Raw genomic sequence first — 17,433 nt, 5'->3', positions numbered from 1 at the left:
CGCTGCCAATATGAATATAGTTGAACTACCAGCAAGCTACTGCAAAATGTAGCTACACTACTAGTTTAATTACATGCAGTTCACTACTCCTCAACGCTGCACATATGTTGGATTAGATAGGCCACTTGAAGCAGATAAAAAGGTGGAAGTGGGTCACTACCATCCTTTTGAGCTCCGAAGAGGTTTGAAGTGGCCAAATAAATGCTGAGTGCAAGAGCTATCAGAGTTCAGACTATTATAAAGGAGAGGACTGAAACAATATTTCTTTTCCACACATATAGAGACAAGAAAGGCACACTTAGGCCCATCCAGCCAACTTGACATACACTATACCCTGACACATTTATTACCATTAAGCTTCTGTAGGGTACCACGTGACTTATGATTTATTACAATCACCTGCTGTATGTCTGTGGGTTTGGTGGGATGCAAAATTGCCTGTGCATGCATTGGCTGATAAAATGTGAAGCACGTGTCTAGCAATTAAAGTATTTACGTGCTGTCCGTTGGGGAAAAGACAGAGACTGATGGATGTCATTACTGTATGCAATTTGCATAAACTTATTGGAGGTTTGAAAAACAATCCTGTTGCTTCAAATGAACAGAAAAAAGTATGTATTTGTCTGTTTGTGTGTTTGGTTTCTTTGGCAAACAAGCACTCTGAATTCACCACAAATGATGATTTCAATGGCAAATCATCCACTCAATGCAAACTAACTTATTCAATTATCAAAAAATAGGTTGAGAAAATATTTCAAAGCTTTTAAGATACAATTCTTTCGGACATTTACATGCAGCAACTATAGGATTTCCTTTCTCGGAAACATACACAAATGTCATTTACAAGTGGGTCCTACATGTATGTAAGTGTAAAAAAAAGAGATAGGAAACCAACTGAGACCACATGTTTCATACCTCGAAGGCATAAAGAATTGATGACCTGTGGTGATATATTTGGAATATCATTTCCTGTAATAATTTGCTATGGGAGGGGGAAAGAGACGGAAATTTGCAGTAGCACTATTCTACTTTATAAATGCTGTTGTGCTAAAATAAGTTTAAAAAAAGTGACTTTGGGCGGATATATGGATATAGGTAGAGCCTTGCACACACACATTTCTGCATACATGATTACTGTCCATCATTCTGCCCTCTGTTCTACCCTGCTACTGTATACTTACTACATATTACATATACACATGTGAATCTATGTACATATTATGTGTGGTAGATTGAGTTTAGTTTACATACCCCTGCCTATTCACTTATGTGGTCCAAGCATGAAAAGAATCTACATTTCATTTCAAAGAGCCTTGTTCTTGTTCAGCCATTGGGGGTCATTTACAAGGGTCTGATTCAATTATTCTTCCGTTCACAACAGGAGGAAAACATTTTCATGGTGAATGGTTTGCCTAAATAGATTACAATCTCAAATAATTCAATTTCTGTTAATTTGATTGATTTCATACCAAGGGGGAAAGAAATCTTAATTTAAAACCATTGCATTTCTAATCAAACATTAACTGAGAAAGAGGCCTGGGTGAAAATCTTTTATTACCACTTTCCCCACTAATTTAAATAGAAAATGCTGATGGCTGCCCTATTAAATGGCACCACCAGTTTTCAGTGTGCGACCATAGCTCATATGCAAAATCCTTCAAATAAACTACTTAACGGTTTGCAAGTTGCATGACCATTCCTCGCGTGATACGATTAAACGTCACACGCAAGCACACACTACAATACACAGATAGACAGAGAATCTATGCCTGGCCATTATTACAGGGGATCCAAATGAAGCAGTTCAGTCATCTGATCCATTCCCATCCATTATTCATCTTGCTCAGGGAGACAGAAACGCTGGACTTCTCTTCTCAGAGAGACCCAGGAACCCCATCTATTCTCATGGGAAAAGGAAATGCCATGCAAAAGTGGAGTGAATCAACGGAGAGTGAAAACAAACGTTGGGAGCATTGTGGGGAATCGTGAATGCACAAGAACTGGGATGAACCATCAGGCGTACTGTAAATCAAATTACTACAAATCCCACAAAAATACAAAATGTGGAAATATAACTTATAACTAAATATAACAGGTAACATAACAGGTGCAGACTGATGCCCACCAATGCTATTCTGTCGGAAAAGAAAGCAGCATGGCCGAAGCTGTGAGGGGAAAACACCTTGTGGAGACATTGTGTGAGTGGCAGGCAGAACTGGCAAGCTGCCACAGATAATAACATCTGAAATAAATTTGATGTGTGGAATTCAATCTGTAGCGATAGGGACGGCTGCAGCATTAGAGTGAGGCTCTAAATGCTATCTACTCATCCATGGAATGAGGACTGACACGCAGTCTCAGAGAATAGATTGTGCAATTAGCAGCCTTTGTGCTGTTTTGACACAATGAAAAAGGGAAATGAGATTCAACGTTGTCATGCACAGTTCTCTGTAGCTCTGTGATTCCCATAAGATATTCCAAATGTACTGTTTCAGTTGAGAATAGGTTGGGGAGGGTTGAAACATTACACAATATAATAAAGCACACACACAGAGCGGAGGAGATTGTTGAATTGATCACACTTACTGTATTAATAATTACAGCATTTCATTCCCTTTCAAGCAGTATCATTTTAAAATGAGAAATTCTAATGTGATTTTGTTCCTCAATTCGGAGGACCAAGTGCCACCTCTTCAGCAAGTATCAGCTTTGAGTATAAAATGTAATACACCATTCAAAGAAAGGGGGGCGCTCTTTGACATGGAACAAAATGCCTTGAGAACCGGAGTTTCTCTAAAAGTTGACTGAATATTCCTTTAATTAAGCAGGTTCGTACACGGTCGAGCACCAACATTGCTGTCCTTTTAGCACACACATGTTCCTTTTTTGAGACAAAAACACACATTTGTGTTCTGTGAATTCATTTCTAACATGTTACAGTTTGATTTCAATTACGTTGATTAAAAAGCAGCATACTGTAAAACGCCTTTTTTTCTCCACACACACAAAAAAAGGTGTTAAATAAACCTTTCTTTATCTGCAGCCTTTAAAGCGTCCCAAAACACACACACACACTCTGTTTCACAAACAGAAGTTTACACTGCTATTGGCCTGACGGCTGTATCATAAACATAAACTGAATGCTGTTATATCTCATTGGTGCCTCAGCTATAAAAACCAAAGTGCAGCCAGATGAGTATAGGTTGGTCTCACCCGCATGAACTAACAGACTATAACCATAAAAGAAAATTACTATAATATTCCTATAAAGTGTCTGTGGTTCTCGGTGGTGGGTTTATGGTTACCTCACTGCGCTCTCTTGTATTTTACACTTCCCATGGTAGCCTATCACTGTAATATACCTTCAATATTCCTATTGGGAATTACAGTGTGACTACAGTGTTCAGTAGCAATCTATACGGACAGTATCACAGTTTGGGACATTTTTTGAAGGTATCACTGTAATATTCATATATTATTTTATAGGCCTAGATGTCACTGCAAAATAATGCAGCCCAATATGATATCAGGCTCCCTGCCTGAGCCCTCCCTCCGCCTCTCATGTGTCTACGTTTTCATCCCATGGCCGTCTCTAGGTGATTTAGCGCCGCCAGTCTCAAGCAGGTGTCCAACATGGCGATCACGGGGAGCGGATCTCTCGCTATTTCTCTCTCTGCTTTCGTGATTTTAGCGGCGTTTCTTCTGAAAGGTAAGTTTTTGGTGTCTTGTGTGCGTGCGTGTGTGTGTGCGCGTGTGTCTGTCATGCAGAATTACCCGCTTCACACAGCTGAAGCCAGAGGAGTAGCTCCGGGTAGAAGTTGTGGTGCGTTTGCGCGCTGGATGCGCACAAGCTTGCTCTTAAAATCTCAGCATCACTTTCTATCGCTCTGATACCGCTGTCGACTCCCAAATATCCACGCTGTTTCTCGTGACTGTTGGGCTACTTATCTCGTGATTTGAGCGCTGGTTGAAAGGGTGTTGTCATGAGTTGTGTAGCCTATACTGCAAAACGATACAGATGAGTGCTATAAAAAAAAGTAGTGGTATAGTGCTACACAATTGCACAGGCGGCGAGAAAGTATCAGCGGAGATAATCGAGTGAAATGGTCGTGCATGGTTTAGCTCTATGGGGCAAGTTGAAGGCATTGCACAGTGAAATGTGGCTCTTTTATTATGAAATGAGACCGATTGAAGAAGAGAGAGAACACGGCTCAAACGCACTTGTATCCTTTTTAGTCATACCGCATAAACCTTCATAGTCCCAACTCATCCCACTGTCTACAAATATCTCAAGTCTGCGCTTCAGGTGCGCTTCGGAAGGAAAAACACGCATTGCAGCTCTGGTCTCGCACAGTGTCCTCTCCCCGCACAACTGCAGCCTCTGATGTGTGTGTGTGTGTGTGTGTGTGTGTGTGTGTGTGTGTGTGTGTGTGTGTGTGTGTGTGTGTGTGTGTGTGTTCCAGTCCGCAGTCTTTCACTTCTCCTCTCCTGTCACTGAGGCTGGGATTCTGGGAATGTAAATCTGCCAAGTAGCTGTTAAGGCTTTGTATTTGTTTGTTTTTTACACAGCGTGCAACTGCATGGACCAGGCGCCTAAATGTGCACGACCATTGCAGTCCCATAGCCCGAGCATCCCCCCCCCTACCACGGTTGCATCAGAGTTGCATGCGTCAGTGTTGTTTGCTAACAATACTGACGCATGTTAAACGGTTAAAAAGAAGGTCAGCTTACAGTCGCTTTAAATCCCTCCCGGCGGTAGGATGGACGTGTTGTTGGGTTGTCAATTCCCGGGTTTTTGAAATGGCATGCAACAGTTGCGATGATAGGTTGAGACTTGAAGTCTACTTGAGCGACTTCTTATTGATATCATTTATGTTTCTCATATTGCCTTTAGTGGCTATACCACTGTAGCCTATAGTGGTATCTATATAAGCCATCAACAGGTCTGCAGAAACTCATCAAAGCCTGTGTGTGTGTGTGTGTGTGTGTGTGTGTGTGTGTGTTTGCTTGTTGTACTATATTGGTGGGGTCCAAAAACCGAGGAATACAGTATACTTGTGGGGCCCATTAGGTTATGGTTAGGGTGAGGGTAAGGGTTAAGGTTAGGCATTTAGTTGTGATGGTTAAGGTTAGGGTAAGGGGCTAGGGAATGCATTGTCAATGACGGGTTCCCCCAAAGATAGTGAAGAAGATGAGAGAGATGGTGTGTGTGTGTGTGTGTGTGTGTGTGTGTGTGTGTGTGTGTGTGTGTGTGTGTGTGTGTGTGTGTGTGTGTGTGTGTGTGTTTCCAACCTGATACCAAATCATGCTGGTTTCATTATTGAGGTTACTAGTCAAAGAATTTTACTTTTTTTTTTTACAGTGGGATTTAAAAAACAACAAGGCTTTCATTTGACAGTTGTTGAATTTATTGTGGTGTGTGTTGAATAGCAGTTGAATGACATTTACAGCATTGTCTAACGTCTCTTTGTCACATTAAGTTAATTAACCTCTCAGTCAAATAAAATAATGCATCATGAATTTGCCTCGAGCTCAGTACACCGAGGGTTGCAGCAGCAGAAAACTGACGCTGTCTTCTGTTTCAGGTAAAATCCCCAAACCAGAGAAAGTTTGATCTGACCTCCGGGTTTTCATTTGTTTGATTGTCTTTGTGCCAGCTGCTGGGAGCAAAAAAGAAACAGCCTGAGCTCTTGCTTTGTGAAGTGCTGACAGTATGCCTTTTGACAGCTTCCACGTTTTCTTAGTAAATAATCCAGAATCAGTGGATTTGACTCTTTGTCTCTGGTGAGAGGAGAACAGTCCACTAACTGGATGCTGCTTGTCACAATAGGTGTTCAGTTTGTTCTAAAGATACCAAGGAAGGAGGGTTAATTAAAGAAATGATGACCCTGGGCATCATAAGAGAAAGTTGTTCAGTGTACAGAGGGGCTGATAACGCTACATAAGCTGCAGTTATGAAATGCTGACACTTTGCATTCTAACAAAGAATCTGTTTAGCAGTTTTTCTCTCCCTGCGTCTCCTGGGGCTCGGCCTGTTGTAGCATATCAGCTGGTCAAATTTCAGAAGGTTGCATAATCCCACTTATTGCCAGCTTAAAGTCATTCGTCAAGGCTGAGTGATGGTGAAGTGGATCGATACGAGCTGTCATGAAGCCTCACGGCGCCGCTGAAAGACGGCATCTCAGAGAAACATAACGAATCATACAGTTGTTACAGTGCTCTTGGTTGCCAGTTGGCACGTGACAGGGTGAGTAATTGAAGATGTCCGTCTTTTGCTGCTTATGGTGGGGTTTGGCTTTGAAACAGATACTGCTGAAATCTGCTAGCAGTGTGCTGCTCTGCCCTCAATTTGTGTTTGCTTACAGTCTGTGTGTGTGTGTGTGTGTGTGTGTTCTGGTGGTGGGTAGTTTTTCCTCAGTTACCATATAAGTGTGGATCTCCGATGTTTTCTCTCTGTCAATGGTGCATATTGGGGCCTACAGTAAACACATGGAGTACTAAATATAAGGTAATCTTAAGCCAGTGGTAGTAGAAGTATTTTAGATCCTTAACTTAAATACAACTGTGTGAAATCACTTCATTACAAGTAGCCTACTGCATTCAAGAATTTACCCGATAAGAATATGTAGCCTAACTATAAGACAGAAGAATATATTTAAAATACCAAAAGTTAAACTATTCATCATGCAGACAAAAAACCCTGTGAGTATTGTATTATTATGCAGTATAATATTTTACTGGATTATTTTTACTGATGCATAAACAGCAGCATTTTCATGTTATAGTTGGTCAACTTGGGGCTAAATTCAACTTCTTTATAGTGTTGGGTAATTAAATGCATACAAATGCAACTGTTTTTGCTTTTAGCCCATCATTGGTTTTGTGTGTAAAATGTTATTCTGCAGCCGTCAAATAAACCTAGTGGAGTAAAAAGACACATCAAATACACGCAAAATATTTGCCACTCAAATGTGGTGAAGTAGAAGTATAAAGTAACATAAAAAATAAATATTCAAGTGCAATTACAATAAGATTGTACTCAAGTACAACACTTGACTAAATGTACTTAGGACCGTAACGATTTTGAATTATAGATTGATCTGCCGATTACTTTTTCAATTCATTGACTAATCATCTGATCTATAGAATGTCAACAAATTAAATAAAAAACTTCCTTAAGTCGAGCTGATGCCTTCAAATAGCTTGTTTTGTCTAAACTCCAACAGATTACTATCACATGAGATAAAGAAAAGCAGCAATGCCTCACAATTGAGAAGCCAAACCAGAGAGTGTTTGGCATTTCTCTGTCAACCGACTAAACGATTAATCGAGTAAATCTGCTACCTACGACAAATATCTTCTCATAACCACACGCACATATCAGTGCTATCTCTGCAGAAAACTGAAGCGGCCTTCTCTCCACTATCTGTATAAAATAGCACTTACAGTACCATGTTTCAGGATAAATTTAATACTGCACTTAATGGCCCATTGATATGTGCCCGCTTGTGAAGTATTTCATTGCCGGTACGTTCATGATCACCACAGTACATCATTTGTAACAATAATAAACTCTTCTATTTAAAGAAATTGAATTTATTGCTCATTAAATTTACATTAAACTCTCCTTAATAAGCCTCACTCTAATTGCTAGATAATGCATGGCACTACTTTATGCGGTGGCAGCTAATCTTACTGTTGGAAAGGGAGGGGCTGGCAGAGAATTGGCAGCTAATGCATGGAAGGAATTTAGCCACTGGAATCAGATGGAACAAAGTAAGTCGTGTGGGCTCTGCTGTTATCTTTTAGAAGGTACATCTTACCTCCAGGCTGTGTTTTTCTGCTGTATCTCCTCTGTATTTTGCTGCTATGTATATGTGAATTTTTTGTCCGTAAATCAAATGCTTTTAAACCATTACTACCTTGTGTGGGCATGGCAAGTGTGTGAATGATTGAACTTCACGCTCGCTTTTTGAAAATGGATGTGAGCGCAAAGAGTCCTTGCAGCTCCAAGTGAATAGGCAGATTTCACTAGTTGTCCTCCCGAGTCAGAGGTTAGAGCAACTCAGCCAGTCTACACAGAAATAATTATTATTATTCTTTTCAGTGTCTGAAAGAGTCCAATTTCTCCTTAAAAACATCACCTTAGGTGCTCGGTACAAAGGTTTTTGTCCACATGCTTAATACTATGTATTATATAATAATATTTCTTTTATTTGCCAAGTACATTTACACACTTCTTCATTTAACCCATCCTGACTAATTAGGAGCAGTGGGCAGCCATAGTCTGGTGCCAGGGGACTAACTGCAGTTGTAATGCAAGTAAGGGCTGCAACTAATGATTTTTTTCATTGTCGATTAATTGATTAGTTGTTTGGTCTATAAAATGTAAAAAAGGCGATAAATGTTCATCAGTTTTTCCAAAGCCCAAGATGACATCCTCAAATGTCATGTATTCAGTTTACTGTCATAGAGGAGTGAAGAAACTAGAAAATATTCACATTTAAGAAGCTGGAATCAGAGAATTTTTACGTTTTCTTCATAGAAAATGACTCAAACTGATTAATCAGTTATCAAAATAGCTGGCGATTAATTTAATAGTTGACAACTAATCCATTAATCGATTTATCTTTGCAGCTCTAATACCAGTTCCTATGTCAAGAGCAATTGCAGGGGTTGTTACCAAGCATGCACGGATTATGGTGGGAGGAAACCGGCGGCCACCGGAGAGAACCCATGCGAACATGGAGGGAACATGCAAACTGAGGCAGCAGTGCTAACCACCGAGCCGCCTTATAGTGGGACCTTCAAAATAGCCTACTGTATGAGGAAATACAGTACCGGTTAATACTGTATGAGGTTGTTTTGTCACAGGAGTGCTGCTGGAGACATGTTATCCCTCTGAGTCATTTAGTCAAGTCAAGTCATATTTAGTTATACAGCACATTTAAAACAACATAAGTTGACCCAGAGTGCTTTACAACCAAGGCAGTTGGTTTGAAATCGGTCTCAATAGACAACATTACATAAATAAAAAGTACATAACATACAACAATACAAAATGTTATCCAAAACAACTGACATGATGAAAACAAAGTCAAGTAAAGAAGAAGGAAGTGAGGAGAGGCAATGAAATCAACAATAGATTAAAAAGCAGTATAGAGAAATAAAAGACAAGTCAAGAGGTGAAAAGCAGCTAAAAGCTAAAAGCAAGTGAAAAACAGTGGGTCTTTAAATTAGAATGTAGTATAGAACCTGGGGACATTTTTACGTAAGGGATCTGTACTGCGGTGTCAAACTGAATGACAAACTGAGGACGATGAGAAATGTGTCTGTCTGTCTGTCTGTCTGTGTGTTAAAATGTAGTAAACAGTCAATTAGGAGAAACAGACAGATGACTCCTTTCATGATTGTGGGGACAGAAGCTTCCATTCATGACTGTGCTGTGGTAATGAGGAGGAGAGCTGATGTCTCCGCTTATGAATATGACATTGTTCTCTCTGTTCCCTGGATCTGAGAGAGCTCACTCTATTGGCTGCGATGCTCAGACGGTAATAATCAGGTCCACAATGGGGGGGAAAAAGGAAATGCAATGTTTTGTTTTGAAAGGGGCATAGAGTGCACATTAGTATGGGTGATGGAGCAATTACAAGCCACCATTAAGGCTGTGGAGCAGTCAAAGCACAGCACTTCCTTCGGACAGATATTCTCTGTAACTCTGCAACGTACCGTAATTCAAACCACACTTTTAACATATATGAATCCAGTTTAGTAATATGAAGATTCTCAAAAATGGCTACAGTGATCTGACCATTCATCTGTCTCTCACACATAACACCACAGATGCCAGTAATTGTGTTTTTACGAAGGCTGGATGAGATTCAAACTTTGATACCTTTAAACCTTCCCTAAATTGTACTACAGTGTGCAGGCTCGCCAAATAAATTTGAAATAAAGTTGATCAGGGACTGCAGGGAGAATCCATCTGCTGCTAAATGCTGAGTCGTCTCCTGTCACATTAGGATTTCACTGAGCCTCTTCATAAATGTGCAATGAGTATAAAGCCTCATGACTTTGAGGATTCTTTAAGGTTTCCTCTAGCGCCACCATGAGGTTGACACTTTTAGTCTTTAGTGAAATGTCTCTGCAACTATTGGATGGATTGCAGCGAAATTTGGTCCATAAGTTTATGGTCACTTCAGGATGAGTTGAATTCATTTTGGTGATCCTTCAACGTTTCATGTAGCGTCATCATCAGGTCAAAAATACTTCACTACCATACATACATTCCCATCAGCTTCAGCTGCACTCTAGTGCTGATTAGCTAATGTTAGCATGCTAAACTAAAGTGAACATTGTTAATATTACACCAATGAAATGGCCTCATAATCTGGATTTCAATTGTCCTATTGTTATTAAACTTTCCCAGTATTCCATTAAAACTCACTGTAATTCACCTCCACACCAGTCTGTGCGCTGTTTGCGCCCTGCTGGTTAATCTGCCTCGTCTTTGTCTTTCTCTATCACCCTGCACCTACCCCTACCCCCGCCCTCACTGCTTTGATTTGAAAAATAGTGGAGGGAGATGACTCCTCTGAGAGTTAGAGCAAAAGCTTCCAAAGTATGGGAGTATTTCAGGCCAACTGGTAAAAGAGTTGTCTGTACACTCTGTCAAACTTGCTTATCACGGAATTACAACCACGCACCTAAAAAGGAAACACACAGGAGTTGTTCAAGATGTGCGGAGCGTTTTAATTTTTCTCCTCCATGTCACTACCGGGGCTCCGTAAAGATGCGCCCACAGAAAACGTAAGTATATGATTATTAATGAAACGGTGAGCTACTCTGTATTGTTTATTAACTCTTGAGAAGTACAATGACTGTCTTTTGATGTTAAACAGGCTACTTAGATTTTGGCAGTAATGTTTCAAACCCCACCATGCACGCAAGTTTAAATGCGAGCAGCACAGCTGTGTGCCTGGGTGGCTGCTTTCAGCGCGATTCATTATTAGGCAGAGCTAATAAGTGGGACCAGTGTAAGTTGCTTTATAAAAGTGTATTCTTTTGGTCTTGTAATTTACAGGAAACAGTATGCCGGAGACAAATTGTAGGCGCTACGAACCGGAGCAAGGGTAAGATTTAAAGAATATGCTTTCATTCTGCTGTATAAGGAAATAGATACATTAATAGACGGAACTTAACCGTACATTTTGTTTTCACAGACTAACCTCGCCTCATAACGAGGCCGTGATCTATTTGCTCGGAGCTATGTCTGCAAGTCCAGATTTACATGATGTTGACAATGACGGCATTGTGTGTAAGTAACTTTTCCTGTTTTCTCATTCCTTGTTTAATTTTATTGTGACTTATGTTTTTTATTTTTATTCATACCACTCTCATTTAATTGTTTTCCAGCTGCCTGTAATTACGAGACAGTATGCAGGAGCTTCAGGTAGAAACAACTAGATATTGCATCGCAGGCGGAAGCTGTGAAGACTTCAGCTCAGAGTCCAGCGAGAAGAAGGATTTTATTGCAAATGCTAAATTGCAGAAGGAAAAGAAGATGTCGGCGAAGTTGGTATGTACGACCAGTGAATGAAGAGAGGCCAACGATGGGCGAATTTGTTGCGGTTGTTCGACCGCTGAGGGACTTGGACGAAGAAATGCACTTCAAGTATTTTCAGATGTCGAAAAGTCGATTTGACGATCTTGCTCGTCGTTTAAAACCTTTAATACATCATCAGAGCACACACCGTTGGCCTACTGACGTTGCTGAGAGACTGGCAGTGACTTTGAAGATTTTATCTTCAGGTGCAAGCCAGCAGATCACAGGGTTGAGCTACAAAATGGCTACGAGCACGGTGTCCTCCATAGTATCGGAGGTCTTCAAAGCGCTGTGGACTGCACTGCAGCCCGAATATTTGCTAGACTTCAGACTTTTGGCGACTTTGGAACTTCCCGAACTGCGTTGGAAGCCTCGACGGGAAACACGTTAACGTCAAGGCATCACCACATGCTGGGAGTGACTATTTTAATTACAAAGGGGCTCACTCCATTGTCCATTGTCTAATGGCAACATGTGATGCCAGGTATCGGTTTACCATGGTGGACGTGGGAGGATATGGACGGCAGAGCGATGGTGGCGTTTTCAAAGAGAGTGCATTTGGGTCGATGCTGCTGGGCCACCAGTTGAACCTGCCCCAACCAGCTCAACTTCCTTGGACCGGAGTCCAAATCCCCCACGTTATTGTTGCTGATGGTGCAGCCTGGAGAGTGGCGAAGAATGGTGGCAGACGACACAAACTTTGCCCCCGATAGCCTGATAGCATTGTTAGCTAGCTAGCTTAGTAGCACACACAAAACAGAGGTAAACAATGAACTTATATTTACCTTCGATTCAAAATTCGACTCGGTGCCCCGGTGCTTCACATGGGGTGCCGGCCAGGACAGAAAATGGTATAAAGCAGGCACCTTTTTGCCACCTGGATCACCGCTTCTTGGCGCTAGCTTTTTGCGGAGATGAACAAATTTGTCCCACAGGCTTTTCCACTGCTTCATGCACTCAGCGATGTCCAGTCCAACATTTTGGGAAATTTCTTTCCATGAATTGTTTGCCATCTGGCAATCTTTGTAGTGCGCGGAAGATGAGTTATAAAGGTGATCGTACTTTCGTACTTCTTCTATCAAACGCTCCTCAACTTGATCTATCGTTGTCCTTTCCACGAAACAAATAACTCCGGGCAAAACAATGGCGTATAGAGGGACGGGAAAACCGGAAAAGCTACACACCGGAAATTATGTATTAATCTGACCAATCACAGTCCTTGCGGTCTGCGTCGCCTTGACGTGTAGTTACATTTTTCGAGAGGTGCACCTCAGGCTACGGCGTAGGGTAGCCCTCCGCCGTTGATTCGACGCACAACTATAAAGAGGCCTTTAGATTAGATCAGTTTTGGTCAATGTGACTATTTTTAATTAATTAATACATGTGTTGTGTCCATGCAGTGCATCGCACAGTACTGATTGTCTTTATTGATTGTTTTTACAGCTGCTGGAAGCGAGACAGAGTGTGCTGGATGGATTGTGCGTCCTTTTCGCAGCCAGCAGAAGTACAGGGCAACGCACCACAGACGTCTGCAAAACGGACTGAATTAAGACAGAATGCCGCCAGTTACTTTACCAATTTACCATTTGTTGTGTAGGCTGTGTGTTGTGTGCTAATAAAGCTCTTTTTTTGAATAAACATCACGTTCCTGGCAAATTTTCCTTTCCTCAATAAATTCATGTCCTTGATGGTAATATAGTGTAGTCCATAGCATAGTCTCACTTCCAGCAGCTGTAAAAACAATCAACAAAGACAATCAGTACTACGCGATGCACTGCGTTTGGACACAACACATCTATTAATTCATTAAAAAAAGTCACATTGACCAAAACAGATCTATCTTACCCTCTTTCTTCTCGCTGGACTCTGAGCTGAAGTCTTCACAGCTTCCTCCTGCAATGCAAGATCTGGTTGTTTCTACCTGAAGCTCCTGCTTACTGTCTCGTAATTACAGGCAGCTGGAAAACAATTAAATGAAGGTGGTATGAATAAAAAAACATAAGTCACAGTGAAATTAAACAAGGAATGAGAAAACAGGAAAAGTTAGGAGGAGGAGTCATCTCCCTCCACTATTTTTCAAATCAAAGCAGTGAGGGCGGGGGTATTATATTAGATATATATCTATATATATATATATATAGATATATATATATATAACCAATCAGGAGTGATTTTGCTTGTTTAAAAGTAGCCAGCCAATCCTGAGTGAGGAAATTCAAGCCAGGCCAGACACTCTCTGGCCAGGAGAGGTTTCGCTGCTATTCATATGCTTAATAGAGCCATTAGCACCTCCGCGGGAGCTCTCCACATACGTCATGGTTCGTTTCCGACAATATGTGGCACAGACGAACGCGACGTTCACAGCCTGTAAATTGTCGTTAACTCACTGCCAAAAATTAGGGAGATTTGCGGGCGTTTATGGGGACGAAGATCTCACTTTTCATGCAGTGTTGCTTCATTATGGCATTTAAAAAAAAAAAAAAATCCCACTGATTGGGTTAAGGAGGGCCCTGCAACACTTGTTCTCTTGTTGGATTTCTTCTTCTTCAGTTGGGGATGTTAGCCTGGGTAAACCCTGACGGACAAACCCATTTCCAATGTCCCCAAAATCGAGACACCAATCACAACCGCTGAGGCGGGCTTTACACCAATCACAACCGTTGAGGCGGGCTTTACGCGCCGACGGTAGCGCAGCGACGGCGAGCAGCTTTTTGTTTACATTCAACATGACGGCTACCGAAGAGCAGCGTCACCCGGATCATTGGTCTGATTGGTTGGACTATCCAGTTGCGCCCAGAGGCATTTGAGCGGCGTCCGTTGGTGACGCCCCTTTGGAAATGAACTGTCAATGAATCTTTCCCAGGTCTGGTGTCAACCAGGCTATGGGGATGCATCTCACATTATCAAAAACTAAACTGATCAGCCCAAAGGGGCCCTCTGCATAATGTGTTCACTCATCCATGTGTCACATGCAATATCTGAGACACCAATGCTCTGATTCTTACAAATATTAGATGATATATTTCATCAGAGCATTTCAAATTACACTGTTTGTATCTAAAGGGGAAACCAACAATTACAGCCTAAAAAGCATATTGCTTACTGATGATGGTGACACCGATGTTATCTTTTTACTTACTGTTGCCTTGTTTCTGTAACATATTATGGACCACCCAAAATAAATAGATAATATTTTTTGAAGAAATGTTCCTGTGTTTCGAGCAGTCACAGCTAAAGAGAAATTCAACAAAAAGAGAACCTCGAGTGGATGAGTTTCCGACCAGAAGTCACAACATTAAGACTAAATAACTGCTGATCAATGCGGAGGAGAAAGGCCTCTTTCTGAGAGAGAAGGCTGAATCTCTAATCAATAAATTCAGTTATCGAGCTCCCGCTAATCCACTGCTTGAATTGGAATGAAAAAGGTTCGGGTGCTTTAATCAGCAGCTGCACAGTGTTTGGCTTCTATGAGATGTTTTTGTCTAGTGAGTCGGCTTATCATTACTTTTTTTCGATAACATTTAGAGATATTGAGTTTGGGAGTTGGCCGGCCCATGCCCTCTTTGGACCAGTCCAATCTACTATGTCCACTGTGGTTTGATGGCAGGCCATTCACTTCTATAGAAATCTCTTTATCTGGCAGAGCTCTGTTGCTGCACTTTCCATCTCAGACAACAGGAGGGGAGCAGCTCCTTTCTGTCTCCTCTCTGGGCTTGTTTGGGCAGGTCTGAGCCTGGTAAAATAACCACTGTGTACCTAGAGGCCTCTTTAAGCAGCGGCATGCAGCTTGAAGTAGGCTAATGCAAAAAATGTAAAGTACAGTTATACTACATAGAAGTGAGAGCCAACAGAACACTAATCAATAAAACTTGCATTGCTAATAGAAAAAACAACGTGCTGCTGATGCCATGCTTTACTCTGAGATACGAGTAGAAATGTAAATATAGACTGACATATTGGGACAAGTATACCCTACTTTATTATCAGCATCCCCTGGAATCAGTCGCTCCCTTTCTTGTTGGAGTGCTGTTTGAAAATGCATTTATGCAGACTGAATGCAATATTCTTCCCTTACACAGCAGGATGTAGCTAGACTTGGGGACATTAGAATAGCCCAGTCCTTCCAACTTTCTACTGTATGTTTCTTTTCAGCAGTGCCTCTGTTGCACCCTAATGTTCCTCTAATCTCATTTTGAACAATACACTCGAGCTACCAGCTGGAAAGAACAAACACGTCTTAAAGAAACAACATTAAATACACTTAAGGAGAAATAGAAACTTCCATATGATGTATTCATGCCTGAAATACATTACCTTACAACCAACCATATTGAATTAACGTGCTTTAAAAACTGAAAAAAGCAGGAAATCCTACATTTGAGAAGCTGTAACCAGATAATGGTTGTTGTTTGACTAACCAGATAGTCAACTAATCATTTCAGCGCTACTTTAGATGTTTGTGTGCTGACGTCAACTATGCTTATACAGTATGCTTTCTTGCCGAGAGTGAGATGAGAAGATGAATACTACTATCATTTCAGTTCGCTAAATAGGTATTTATCTGGAGACAGTTAGTTTAGCTTAGCATAAAGACTGGAAACAGGATGAAGCAGGATGAACCCACTAGCTAGGCTGTGTCCAAAGGTTAACAAAATCCTCCTGCCGGTGCCTCTAAAGCTCACTAATTAACACAGTATGTCTTGTTTGTTTAATCCAGACTAAAATCAAGGTGGCTTGGACCAGTTGGCAAGCAACCAGCGGAGACTCCAGAAAGTCACTGGTCCCAACCAAGAAATAGTCTGGCACATAACCCCCCTTTAAAATGGCAAACTGGCTATCAATCAATCCATAAATCTAACTACAGGCAGGGGCGTTGCAAAATATTCTGGGCCCTGTAGAAAGGCTTTCTCAATGGGCCCCTCCCCACATCCACAGCTATTCATTCTAGCATCTTTTTGGGCCCTCCTCACATGAGGGCCCTGGGTACTCAGTCCCCTTTCCATCCCCAGTCCGACACCCCTGACTACAGGCAAGAAAGCAAATGTATTTTCCCGAAATGTTCAACAATTTTTGTAATTCTGTTAAAAACGTTCCTCAGAAGTGCATTGGTATTTATTACAGGGTTGTTGTACCCATGTATATATATATGTATTTTCCAATCTCGTGGTAGTAGTAGTCTTGAGTAAGGCTGGGATATACAGGAAAAGAGAACCTTTACAGAATTGACAGCCGATGCAGGACTTTTTGCCTCCTCTCAAGGTGAGTCATAAGAAAACGTTGATGCTGTTTCCACAGAAGAGAGCTGTTGTCTGACAGGCTGGTGCTGCATGCCTTGCGGGCACCATGTTCTTGAGTTATCAGCGTGACGATAGACCCATCTTAATTACTCTCAGAATACAGCACTATAATCTGTCATTGTCAAGCTGATCAAGACTGTGCACATCAAGCACTAAGGCTCATTCACCCAAACCAGAAGCCTATTGATTACTTCTCATACTTGAGTCATTGCACTGCGGAAAGACATGGGAGGCAATAGAGCTAATGGAAGAGGGAAACTCAAAGTCACATTGTTTACATCTGAGATGACAGGTAAATGTATTTGAAAGGAAATATGGGCTTGATCCATTGGCTCCCAAATAGCAGTCTGTCTGTTGCTAACAAGGAAAGTTAAGCTGCCAAACGATCAACTGGCCCGCAGTTCAGATGTTGAGCTCAATGCACAGCAATTTTTATTTTTTCAAATTCCAATCCATGTTTGTGCACTTAGCATAACTGAACATTTTGATTTGCTGCAACTCTTTCATTTTCATTGATAAAAGGCACCTCTG

General features: G+C 41.3%; 1 protein-coding gene across 3 annotated transcripts in view; it reads left to right on the top strand.

The window, feature by feature from the left end:
* The first annotated feature begins 3,531 nt into the window (after positions 1–3,531).
* The window catches only part of cadm1b (cell adhesion molecule 1b), a 166,425-nt gene continuing 152,523 nt past the window's right edge, over positions 3,532–17,433 (top strand). For 2 of the 3 annotated variants that reach the window (XM_031296390.2, XM_031296388.2), the window contains exon 1: positions 3,532–3,709. In XM_031296390.2, the coding sequence (XP_031152250.1) occupies positions 3,634–3,709 (76 nt within the window). In that variant the 5' untranslated portion in view covers positions 3,532–3,633. The remainder of the gene's footprint in view (positions 3,710–17,433) is intronic. The other variant, XM_031296389.2, reaches the window with a different exon arrangement.

Source organism: Sander lucioperca, chromosome 5, assembly GCF_008315115.2.
Source record: "Sander lucioperca isolate FBNREF2018 chromosome 5, SLUC_FBN_1.2, whole genome shotgun sequence".
Lineage (NCBI taxonomy): Eukaryota > Metazoa > Chordata > Actinopteri > Perciformes > Percidae > Sander > Sander lucioperca.
Note: the sequence above shows the minus strand (reverse complement) of the source record. Positions and strands in the feature narration are given on the sequence as shown.